This window comes from Lissotriton vulgaris, chromosome 1_1 (genome assembly GCF_964263255.1).
Source record: "Lissotriton vulgaris chromosome 1_1, aLisVul1.2, whole genome shotgun sequence".
Classification (NCBI taxonomy): Eukaryota; Metazoa; Chordata; class Amphibia; order Caudata; family Salamandridae; genus Lissotriton; species Lissotriton vulgaris.
In genome coordinates, this window is record NC_141685.1 from 1,010,307,719 (window position 1) to 1,010,320,774 (window position 13,056).

The 13,056-nt window shown below is 44.9% G+C and overlaps 1 protein-coding gene across 1 annotated transcript in view; it reads left to right on the plus strand.

Moving 5' to 3' along the window:
• Positions 1 to 1,611: 1,611 nt before the first annotated feature.
• LOC147748410 (transforming growth factor beta receptor type 3-like) overlaps positions 1,612 to 13,056 on the plus strand; it is a 78,327-nt gene continuing 66,882 nt past the window's right edge. Inside the window, exons 1-3 of the mRNA XM_086936428.1 lie at positions 1,612 to 1,720; positions 10,498 to 10,742; positions 11,474 to 11,635. Coding sequence (XP_086792554.1) covers positions 1,627 to 1,720; positions 10,498 to 10,742; positions 11,474 to 11,635 — 501 coding nt within the window. The 5' untranslated portion in view covers positions 1,612 to 1,626. The remainder of the gene's footprint in view (positions 1,721 to 10,497; positions 10,743 to 11,473; positions 11,636 to 13,056) is intronic.

Sequence of the window (13,056 nt, forward strand, 5' to 3'; positions counted from 1 at the left end):
ACCTGTTGTAAGTCCCCCTGAAAGATAAAGAATTACTACTAACACTTCTGCAAATCACAAGCATTTGCACAAATTGGAATTTGTGCCAGGTTTAGATCATAGGAGAGGATGAGAAGCTACTCAAATGTTAGTCGCAGCAGTAAAGGCTCCACAATACTGGGAGCTGCCAGCATGTTTGTTGTCCTATGCTTACCCTAATAAAAGACCACCTTAATGGTTCAGAATGTAAAAATAAATCTTTGAGCGCACATTTTTGTCAGCTTGCAGAAAGCTACCTCTGACCTGCACAGAGTGCCTCAGATCACCAATACTGCACTAATGGTAGAATATGACAGGCCGTGAAACTCACATCACGCTGCACACCAATGTTCCGTACTATGATGTGAAGCGTTGTACTCTGTGTCCCAGAAATATAGCAGCCAGGATCAGCATTTAGTTCTCAGCAGTCGTGGTCCGTGCAGGTACCAGCGGTGGGGCCGTGTAAGCAGCCACGGCCCGTGTAGGGAGTTGCAGTGGGGTGGAAAGGCGGAGCGGGGGAGGGGCCGGGTGGGGGGTGCTAAAAACCGGAATATGGATAATTGGAGGTAAGTAAACAATTTAATAAATAAAACGAATTTCGTAGCGCGCCCTGCATCGCAAAATGCGATGCAGCCCGCGCTACGAAATTCGTTTTAATAATTAAATTGTTTACTTACCTCCAATTATCCATATTCCGGTTTTTAGCACCCCCCACCCGGCCCCTCCCCCGCCCGCCTTTCCGCCTCACCGCAACTCCCTACACTGGCCGCTGCTTAGTGTAAGGGGAGATTTTGATGGACGATGCAGAGGGAAAATTAATTATCTATTCAAGGTTTCCTCGGCATAGTCCCGCAAAATCCCCCTTACATGGCCCCACCGCTGTTACCTGCACGGACCGCGGCTGGTTCTCAGACATGATCATGGTCTCAAGGTACATTTTACACGCTTGGAGAAGAAAGACCAAGATTTACTAATGATTTGTGCTGGGTTTGCGTTACGTTTGTAACCCATGGGTTTTGACACATATCCATATTTACTAACATTCGCAGTCAGGGATTTTCACCAGAATCTTACGTCTCCTCAAGGCAGGCATAACCATTAGAAATGTTTTCATTTCTCCTTGTTTTTCCAACATTGCATGCATGCTGCATTGTACAGCACACGTTACAAACCAGGCAATGGCGCAAGGGTGTGTGCATTAAAAGCGTGTGTGTTGGTGCATGGCAGCCTAAAGTGCACCAGCACAGGGAGATTTGTTCGTAAATCCGGTCCGAAGCGTGCTCTTGAGCAGACATTATCTAGCAAGATTGTATCATTTTGGCCCCAATGTTTGTGTTTTTTACCTCTCTGCCCACATGCCATTTTAAATAAGCTTGCTTCATGGTTTGACTTGACTGTAGTCTGGATAATGGAAGTCCTTACATTGATGGTTTTATTTGTTTTTCAGGCTGTGGTTTCTGACAATTTCATTGTCTTTAGTTTGAACCCCTATTTCTGGAAACCTATGAGATTCGGGGAGGCTGCCATGCTGGCTTGTTGTCTCTCACTTGCAGAGGTCTAGAGATTCACTTCAAGAAGGCTAGACTGGAAACAGCCTACTCTCGCGCCATGTTTCGTCCGGACTGGCCTAACGCAATGTTGGTCGTCGCCTGTCTGATCCCGCCCCTCCTGTCTCTGGTGCAAGTGGATGCCAGAACAGTAGGTAATTGTTTTTTTTCTGTTTTGTTTTTAAATCAAGATTGTGTGTTCATGTTATTGTGCTCTATACTTAAGATCTCAGCAGAGTTAAGGAAAACAAAATTAAGAGTTGATGCAGTATTAAGAGTAGATGTGTCATAAAATCGATGTAATTCATTTTAGCAGGGCCAAAGCATGCTACATGACACAAAACAGTGCAAACGGCAGCATTGATCCACTTTTGCTGGCAAAATGATTTTTGCACCAAAAGTTGCAAAGTTGAGCTCAGTGCTGAAACAGAATTGCATTGCATAGGGAAAAAAACTAGATAATCTACGCAACGTGTACAGGAACCGCACAGACAGCAATTGACCTACGTACAAAGCCAGATCAACTTAAGTAGTGTAACTTGGGCAAAATAAAACACAACACGTCTGGAGACCAAAGTCTAACATGCACATAATGCAAAAAGAGAAAGCAGCCAAGCAAAATAATGTGACAATTGTCAATCCAAGGGACCAGAGCATCCACTCAAAATCCAGTTGGAGCATTTAATGCTAAAATTGATTCAAATTACACAGGTTTATATTCACTTTATTCCCAACACACGTCAACTAGAACTTGAAGACGTGATCAAAACTGTTACTTCAACTAAACTAAGTAATGAGCAGGAGGCCTGGTCTTCACACAAGAAGAATGAGATGCAGAGTGACATACATAACAAATGACTGAACATACTACCTTCTGAAAATCACACTTCTGATTACCAATATTGAAGCGAGCCCCAGCCTTACTACAAGATGCTGAAAATTTGCAAATGAACAACACTAAATAAAAAGGCTAATGAACACCCCGGACCAATACAACAACATTAAAACTTGGTTGAGTAATATATCAGTGCTTCGGTAAGGCCACATGTGTAACATACTGCTATTAAGTCAACAAATAGGAGATTGTGCTTTCTCGCTTGGTTTCTGTTGAATGCTACCACCAACTATCACTTGGCATTTCCAGATATAATATGTAATTTATATGAAATGTGCACTTTTTACACTGCCTGCTCTTTAGTGGTAGTCTTCTTGTAAAAATCTGAGGTGAAAGCCGACGTGCCTCGAGTACAAACTCAAACAGGACACAACTCGCTCCTTTTTGCACTGTGGTTTGCTTTAACCTTGTGCTAATATGACATTTTCAGAGTGACTGATGACATGATCAGTGCACGACTCTTAGTAAATATTGTGCTTCACAATTTTTTCACATTCGAACAATGCAGCACTTTGTATTTTCATGCAGCACTGCACTTCTTCATTAAAAAAAACATTGTGGGAGTAAATCTGGTTGAAGGTGAGGAATAGATATAGAAAACAATGGAGGTCAGAAACTATAGTGGCCATCACCTATGAAAACATGCATGGATATTAGTGATTTATGATGGGTGTGAGTGAGCTATATTTGTGGTGGCTGTGTGTATTTGCTGGGGCGAATGTACATGGCTTGCAGTTTCCAACATGGCTTCTGGCACCTGCTCCTTCCAACTTGGCTTCAGCAGCCATTACCCACAAGCACTGAGTTGTAGGCCTGCTTCTGCTTGCACAACTTCTTAATCTGTCAGCACAGCTTCCAAGATCCACTTGGTGTGGCACTTGGAATCTGCTCCTGCCTGCACTACTTTCCTAACGGACTGTTTTCCTGCGAGCAAAGGGGCATATTAGCAAGGTCCATATCGCCGCTTTAGCGGCACTTTTTGCCGCTAAAGCTGCAATATTTTTATCGCCCTATCAGCAAGCTGTCGCTAACAGCAGTTAGCGACAGCTTTCAGGCGATAGCGACCGGTTTGGGGCCCGCTTTGCATGTCAGCGATATTTATTACTAATGACATGCAAAGTGGGCGTACCCAACCAGTTAGTGACTGAAAGCAGTCGCTATCATAGCTATCGCCTATTAGCAAGGCAGGCAAAGCGATAAAAAAAATTGCACTAAGCGTGATTATCGCTATAATCCAACGCCTGCTAAAAACAGGACTTACCTGTTTATCCAATGGGAGGTGGATTGTCAGGTTAAGTCCCCATTGGCGTTAATGTGTAAATATTGCTGGATTTCCAGCGATATTCACTCATTTCGCCGTTATCGCTGGATATTTTAGCACAATGGAGAAAAACGTTGCTAATAGCATGTTTTCTCCGCTAACATATCCAGCGATAGGCAGCGATTAAAATAAATTCGCTAAATATCGCAATTCCTTGATAATATGCCCCATAGTTATTAGTACTGCCTCCGCCTCCATGGCTTCCTTGATCTGCGCTTGCCATGATAGCTTCATGGGCAATTGCACACAAGCATAGTTCCCTTGGCCAGCTCCATCACAACACTGTGAACTATGAACTTGATGGACTGTTGTGTCTTCTCTTTGATTGTACCCAGGGCCAGACTGACCGTAGCAGGCACCAGACGTCTCCCCAGGAGGTTAGAAAGGGTGGGGGCTGGTTTTGTTACTGGGGGCAGGTGTTGCAGTTGTGCTGCGATATCAGACATCGGACCCAGTAACAAAAGCAGCAGTGCTACACACTTGCCCCCCCCACCCCACACCCCCCTGGGAGGGGGGTGGCGGGTATCTTGTCCCTCAAAATTGCCAGGGCTGCTTTGAGTTCCCAGTCTGACCCTGACTGCACCTTGCTGCCGTCAGTGCGAGAAAAAAACGGGTCAGGGGCAGGGCAGCCGCCAAGTCAGAGCCACTTGGAGCTGTGGCGGACAAAACACGTCTCCGGTTACCCACGGTGACTAATCCTGCTGCCCTTGCAGCAGCCGCTGCCAGTGTAAATCTATCTGCTACCACAGCAGGGTGAAATCTCAGAAACAACAAGGAAGAGGAGACCGCGGGGTGGGCAGGACATCAAATTAGCATAATGCAGAGTTGTCCAACATAGGTGCAGAAATGTCTCATCCAATATCAGTTTTTTCAGAATAACTACATCTAAATTTATTTTGTCTGCCTCCCCTCTGCTGGACCAGTGTTGGATGACAATGGGCTTCAGCGTTTACCCCACCTTTTACCGCTCAACAGAAAAACAACACAGCATTGCTGTATTGAAATTTAAAGCCTTCTGACAACTGATGGACTGACGATTCTTTTACAGATAAAACTACACCTACAATAAGGTACCAATAATTAGTGTTTTTTATGAATATTAGCTTCTGTAGTTACTTTAACCACTAGCCTCCTTCACATGGGCCAGACGGTAGAAATGTTTCTTTACCTATTTCTATTTATTTGCGTCAGATGGTGCTGTTCGGAGTGTACAACATCATCTTGTAGTTCGACCAGAAGTTTTGTATCAAACAATGTGTGTTGGTGATGTCACTTCCTTCGTTGGCTGCCCCGACGGGCCTGTGATCCAGGGCTGTTAGGAATCCTCTCAACTGTTTTCCGACATTGCCAGAACCCCCAAAAGGACTTGTTCATCTATACTGATGAAGGAATGAATCCAGAAACTCATGTCTAGAGTTTTGCACCAGCAAAGGTGCAAAATTAAAGACCACTAATGAAGTAAGTGTTATCATGCACTGCATTTACCATGATGCATTGGAGCAAACTGGGTGCTGGGATGTTCTCCTGTTTGAAAAGGCTGACTTGAGCTACTGAGCTGATGAGCAGCTTGTGTTGATGTACTTGCGCCCAATGAATGCTATAGAGATCTGAGAAGACTTTGGGAAGCATTTGCAGCACCCCAAAATGACTTGTTGCTCTCTGCTGATGAAGGAATGAATCCAGAAACACGTGTCTAGAGTTAAACAGCACAGACTGCACCAACAAGGGTGAACAATTAAAGACTACTACCGAAGTAAGTGTTATCATGCACTGTGATTACCATGATGCATTGGGGAAAATTGAGTGCTGGGATGTGAGGCACCTCACTCCAAGTTATCACCGGCACATATCACTCACAGGCACTCATGTATCCTGCATTTGGTGTATGAGGAATTATTATGATCCTGGTTTATGTGGTCTCCGCCTGCTGGTGCATCTGAAGGCCCTTCGGGAAAGATATGCCAGAGTTTTAATGAAAAGTCCTAGACTTCTTTCTGGTCTAGGTGAAGATCCAGTGCTAGATCGAATTACATGACTTTTGCCTCGGAAAGAAGGCCCAAGAAGAATAGCACTTTTGCTCTAACTACGACGAGCAGCAAAAAAGGAAAAACGATCGCTCCACCTTCTCTTCAGCGTGTACCTGTGTGCCAACCTATCCTCCTTAAGTTATTCCCTCTGTCAGTGGCTTTAGATGAAGAAACGTCAGCATTAAATCAAGCAATAATGAATATCTTTGGCTTTCTCCCCAATATGAGCACTCTTCCTGCGCACCCAAGAAGGGTTGACCTCAGCAGGCACCAGTGGCATTATGCAGTATAGGTCTGACAATGGTGATTCTCCTTTGACTTTGTGTGTTAAGGCTTCCATGCCCGCCCCTCATCTTTGCTGGTGCTGAAACCTTCTGTGAATCAAGTACTGTCAACCACTGTGGACATGATGCTGATGTCTGCACCATTAACATCATTGCTAATGTCATTGGGCTCTTCTTCACAAACTGATCAGAATTAGCAGACTATAAAAAGAAAAGTGAAACCCACATGCAGAAGGAGTTTCTTCAAATGCCCGAGTTTTCTGGAGACGAGTGTAAATGGAGAGGGTTGGTGATCTATTCAGTTCAGTTTTAGATCATTATATTTCCAGAACGTGGTGGAAAAGGGCATGGACAATAACACTGAATGTATTGTATTGTAATTGTATTTGTATAGCGCTTACTACCCCTGATGAGGCTTTGAAGCGCTTTTTTTGGCAAGTAGCTCGCTACTCCGGGACCAATAGAGGATTAGTGTTGAATTAGTATAGTGAAACATGCAAGTAAATTTTAAGTGGTGGATAGGTTAGTTAGTTATTTGGATTCTGAAGGATGGCAGAAGGATAGAAGAGGAAAAACGGTTTGTATTTATATAGCGCTTGTTACCCCTGACAGGGTGTTGAAGCACCCAACTCAGGAAACTCATAAAAGATTAGTAGTGAATTAGTATGGTGAAATATGAAAGTAATTTGAGTGGTGGATATTAGTCAGTTATTTGGAGTGAGAAGGATAGCGGAGGGATAGAAGGGGAAGAAAGGTTTGTATTCATATAGCACCTGTTACCCCTGATGGGTGTTGAAGTGCTTTTCAGGTGTGTTCCTGGTTTTCTTCATTATAGGTTTGTTTTCACACGGAGTGGTACACATGGGGCTGGTCCCCATGAGGTCCTAAAGAAGAAGTTTAGGGTACACCTCAAAGCATATCAACTGAATACTAGGGATTGTATACACAGAACAGTTACATTTTCCCTACTATTAACCCCTTTTTATCCATACCAACTAGGAGCAAGAATGAAATATTAGCCCACTGGCTAGATATTTTGAGCATCACTTTCACCACTCCCCCAACACTGCACTACACATTTTTTCACAAAAAAAGTGCTCCTACGCAGTTTCGCAAGTTGCAGCACACCCCAAACAGAAGCTGTTTGGGATTGCCCCAATGATGGAGCATATCGCCTAGGGGCAACCCTTGGTGAGTGAGGGGACACAAGAAAATAATTTTCTTTTCTCAGATTCGGGGTTGTTTTTAGCACATCTGGCGGAACCCCCCCCCACCTTTTTCCCTTTGGTTGGTTTCTTGGATCTGTCATCTACAGATTCTTTGTTAACTACAAAAAAACGAAGTGCACAGTCCCTATTAAACACAGTTTAAACAGTCTCATCTGCAGAGATCAGGGGTGCCAGTTTTCCCCTATAGTGACGACTGACTGTTGAAGGCAGGCTTGCCCGAGGCAGTCGTTTCCCACCTCCAGATTACTGCAGACCTTCTGCACTCGCTGGAGTCACTATCAACGTGCCGAAGTCACACCTGGATTCCTGTCAGATACTTCCTTTTATCAGAGTAGTTCTAGACGCAGTGCAGTTTAGTCTTATCCTCCAGAATGGAATGGCCAGGATATTCAGGCTATGATAATTGCATTTAAGCCTATATCTTGGGTTTCGGTAAGACTGACTGAGGCTGCCGGGACTCATGGCCTCCTGCATCTTGCTTGTGACACATATCCGCTGACATATGTGAACTCTGCAGTGGGACCTGTGGTCCAGTGGGTGCAGCTTCAGAGAAATCTCTCGAAACATGGTCCAAATCTCCGAGGGTACTGCAAAAGATCTGTGTGATGGTTAATGCAGTGAAGTAGTGTGGCTCACTGGTTAGAGGTGGCAGACCCGAGAGCAGAGGACGGCCCGGGACCAGGGTTCGATTCCCGGCGCGGCAGGTTTCTGGACCAGGGTCAGCGGACTCGATAATTCTCTCGCCTCGGTGCCCACTCCGATCAGCGATCACACTCGGCAACTCTGGGCATTAGCTTGCCTCATCTTCACTAACGGCCCCACCAGACCGCCGGGGATGCCTGGTCTCACCCTGGAGATACCCATTAAGGGACCATCTCTCAGGGAAGCCAGGAAGGGTTTCGCAGCGGTCGAAGCGCCTTGGGACCCTACGGGTAAGTAGTGCGCTATATAAATGCCTATACATTTACATTTACAATGCACTGCAATTGGGTCAGCTGCACACCCCTCTCCCCTCCTGAACCATATCTGACAGTGTTGACAGATGAGTCACTCCTGGGATGGGGTGGCCATCTGGGAGAGGTGGAGATCAGAGGCATCTGGTCTCCGGCATAATCTGGACTCCTCAGCAACCTGTTGGAGCTCAGCGCGATCCGGCTGGCACTAAAAGGCTTTCAACCCTTCATCAAAAGCAGGCTAAGCAGGTGGTCATGGACAACACAACAGTTGTGTGGTACTGCTTCAAGCAGGGTGGGGTGGAGTCGTGGACCCTTTGTCAAGAGGCCCCGTGCCTCTGGATCTGGCTGGAACAGCAGGGCATATCCCTGGTGGTTCAACACCTGGCAGGCTCTCTGAATGCCAGGGTGGACAAACACAGCGGAAGGTGCCTAGCAGATCACGAGTGACTTCTCTATCCAGAGGTGGTGCAACGTCTCTTTCAGCAGTGGGGAGAACCTTGGTTAGAACTGTTCGCCAACATTGAGAACGCACAATGTCAGCAGTTTTGCACACTGGAGTCTCCAAAGAGGCTCTCGCTCGAAGACTTTTTTCATCTCTAGGGAAGCTCAGAACTCCTGTACGCCTTTTCACCCATACCACTCTGCCCTGAGTTCTCAAGAAGATCAGGAACGACCAAGCCCAAGTCATCCTTGTGGCTTTGGACTGGGCTTGGAGAGTTTGGTATCCCGAGCTGCTGAACACGGCCATCGGTCCTCCGATCAGAATGCCCCTTCCGGAGGATCTTCTGTTGCAACACAGGAGGGTCCTCCACTCAAACTGGTCAACGCTCCGCCTTCATGCATGGAGATTGAGCAGCGACAGTTGACAGCTTTTGACCTTCTGCCTGAAGTCTGCAATGCTATCTTGGCAGCCAGACGTCCTTACAGCAAGACTGTATATGCCTGCCGTTGGAGCAATTTGTGGAATGTTGTGTGCACAGAGACAGGCTTATCATCCTTTCTCCTCCCCTCTTTCAGTTATTTGTTAATTTTTTCTCTTACCCAGAAGGGCTCTGCTTTGAGCACATTGAAAAGCTATCTTCATGCCATCTCTGTGGTTGCCAAATCAGCTATTTTTGTTCAAACCCCCTATTGTACATAGGTTTTTGAAAGGTCTCCATCCCATGTTCTCGCCTTCATCCTTTATCATACCTCAGCGGGACTTAAATTTAGTAATTATGATTCTGATGTGAGATCCCTTTGAGCCACTACACAATTGTTCTATGAGGTTTCTTACCACCAAAAATTATGTTAGCTAGGGCCAAATCATTGACCGCTCCAACCAAGTATTGTGGTCAGCCTCACTAAAATATTAAGCAGCTTCATTGAGCCCACTTTATTTACAAGGTCATGCTTTGGTGTAGAGTTTGAGAGTTGATGCTTTTTCCACTAAATTGAAGTAGAATATCATTTCTATGAATAGGAAAACCATGAAACTAGATGTTCTTAGTAAAAAGAGATTTGCATCAGAGATTTTGGCCACAGATATTTGCTAACCAGGTGCTCTTACACCTCCCTTCACTACTATTAGGTAGCACTTCAGGTGGAATCATCTTTTCTGATTAAGGTGGTAGAAACCCTTCTCTAAGCTCCCAATCTATTACACTGTCAGCTTTCTTCCCTCCGCTTCCATCAAAGAAGGAGGTGAGGGATCACAAACTTCACTTTAAATTACTACATTCACAGGTCTAAGGAACTCAGAAATTATGACAATCCTTTGGTGTCCTTTGAAAAACCTGTAATTGGCATTTCTGGTACAAAACAGGCCATTTTCCAGGGGATCTCAGGTACAGTTATACATTTTGAGTTGGCAGGGAACCTTCGGGGAAATGTCAATTTGGACGAAGCCGGAATTGTGCTGTGCCAACACAGCACCAGCAATAGAACGAAAGCGGCATTAGCACGCATTCGTTCAGCACGCATGTTGTTTTAACGACTTGCATTTAACGGGAAGCAATAGTGAAATGGTGTTCAATGTAAAGTCCAACACCTTCCCCACAGTTGCGCAGACTGGAGTTGGAATAGTAAATGAAGCTCTTTTGATGGGGGAACCTCTGCATCTAATGTGATTTAGGGTGTGCCCGAATGGCTACATTTTTTATTAACGGCCTAGCAAAGATTGCACTCTTCACCCGTAAAACAGATGGTTGTCTTTTGAGTCTTTCTTCTTTCTCTTTGCAGAGAAGCCGCTGCTGCAAAACCTTGCCCCACAATTCTGGCAAAGGCTCTCAACCTCATTCGCCAGGTCTGGACACCAGGAAAACATTACTGAGAAATTGATAGATGACTGGAGTAAGGCCAACCTCTTCATGGCAGGCATGAAAAGCTGGGGAATGAAGGCAGCGAGCAGCGGGATTGAGGCCGCACTCACGGTCACCTGTCGCAGGAAGAAGATGGTGGCCCAAGTGAGGAAGGACATCCTGGTGGTCAGTGCTGCTTCCCTCTGCATAAGTTGGTTCTTGTATGACACTTTCACATCTGTGAGGCATTTCTGTTGTAATTCACATGTGGCTTTAGCTGTTCTATATGGGAAAAAGAAAGGGAAGGAATATTGCACATTTCTCCTGGAAACGGGTGTGCCATCATCTTTCATTCCACAGAGGTACTGTGGCTGCACAATAACCCTTACAAAGAGAACAAGTACAGGACATGACTTTAGTGCAAGGTTATCTTACCTGCAGGACAAGTACAGGAGTATCCAAGCAGGGAGAGCATGTGCAGCACAGGCAGCAGAAGTGCATACCTCACCAGCAACCAGAAGAGGTACAGCCCAGGCATGCGCAATGCAAGCTTCCCTCACATGCTTAACAAGTGCAGCTCAGATTGACAACTTCAGCAACATTCACATGGACAGCAGCAGTGTAAGCTTTACTTATTCAGAGCAGGTGCAGCTCAGACAATAGAAGTGCAAGCTTCACTCACACACTTAATGTATATATGAGCAGTAATAAGCCCAGGCTTTGTTCACACTCAGGACAGGCACTTTCGGGACAGTATTAGCATGTGTTCTTTCTCTACCAGATGATGTGTTTCAAATTCACTTTACAGGAGCTTCAAGAGTCCCCCAAACCTGTTCTTTCTAATTTCGTAAATATGTGATTGTTCAGTTTCTTTCCTCCCTTCGTTTATAGTATACACTTTCTCACTTTTGTCTTAGGCCTTAGGCTATTCCAGGGCCAGAATCACTCTTCAGGATCCACAGTGCACAGCGGAGTCGAATTACAGCCACTTCCTGTTGAGCTCCCCTCTTACTTCCTGTGGAACGTTGAGGCTCAGGGACCAGGACGCTGCCCCCCGCGTCGTCTTGTATCAGAATGCAGTAGGTGTACGGCAGGCATCTGCACCCAAGGGAGAAGCATTTTAAAATGGGCGTTGGGTATCTGGTCTCTGGACTCTAAGGGGCAGATTTACAAGCCCCTTGCGCCACTTTTCCCATGTTAAAAGTGACGCAAAAGTGGCGCAAGAGACTTGTAAATCTGCCTCTCAATGCTTTGAATGCATCACTGTGTTTAGCTATTTGACAAATCTGAGATATTGAAAAATAATTCTCAGGAGCTCTCTATATATCCTGGTTACTTCTTAATGCTGCCCAAACAGTAAAATGCACTATGTAAATACTCTTCATTGTTCAAAAGTGGGGTTGTGAGCTCCCATCTCCGAGCTATTACACTCTAGTACTGGGGTGGTACTGGCAGAAGGCACCCTATTGATGCGCTTTCTACTTGGCTTTAACATTAGAGTTGAACACCGGCCGAGATTGCCAATTGGGAGTGTACGAAATCTAACACCGAGATGGACACCGCACGCTTACATTCCATTAATGAGACCCTCAGTATAGGTTTTACGCACAGCGCTCTGCTACTTTTTGGCTAGGTTTGCGCTGAGCAAATACCACATACATACATACATTGAGTTAAACCATTGAAACTGAAACTCACAGTCTAAAAGCCTAGCTCCTGCGTCAGAAGTAACATATATGCCTTCAAATTATTTTAAAGGCAAGCAAGTCCAACTACAAGAGTCTGTTGTACATGACTTGCGTTGGTGCGTAGATACGATCCCACTTTGAAACTATTCTGTTTAAATTGAAATTGCATAAAAGGAACTTTTCATGCCAACATTAAGCTGACCCATTGGGTCGAATTACAAAAACAAATTGGTTAAATCATTGATCGTTTGTGATTTAATTACAATGCGGGTTTAGCTTACCCCTTTGCACCTTTCAGATCTAAATACAATACAAGGTTGTCCGACTCTATCCTACATCTGTAGGTTTTTTGCAGTCTAATTACATGATATTGGCCAGCTCGGTGGATCATTTGTGATCTAATTGCAATACCACATTGGCTAGTCCTGCAGATCCTTTGACTCACTACCTATATATTTACATTACCAGAGTGCTAGCTCTGTTGATATTTTCATGTCTGTTTACTGTTGAAGGCTAACTATCTGAATTGGACTTTTACGTTTGATTTACAACACCACAATCAATGGCTTGCCCCATTAATCCTTTGCAAACAAAAACAATGCAATGGTTGCTAGCTCTGCTTTTTTTCTTTTTATATTTGATTATGATGAAAATTTAGGCAAGCTCCCTACATCCTGTGCAACCTAACAACAATGCCAGAGTAACAAGCCCTGTTTGTCCCCTGTGACTTAATTGCAATGTCTGGTTGGCTAGCTCTGGTGCTTGGGTTAACCCACTTGAGGTAGGCTACACCAGAAAGGATGATATTTACA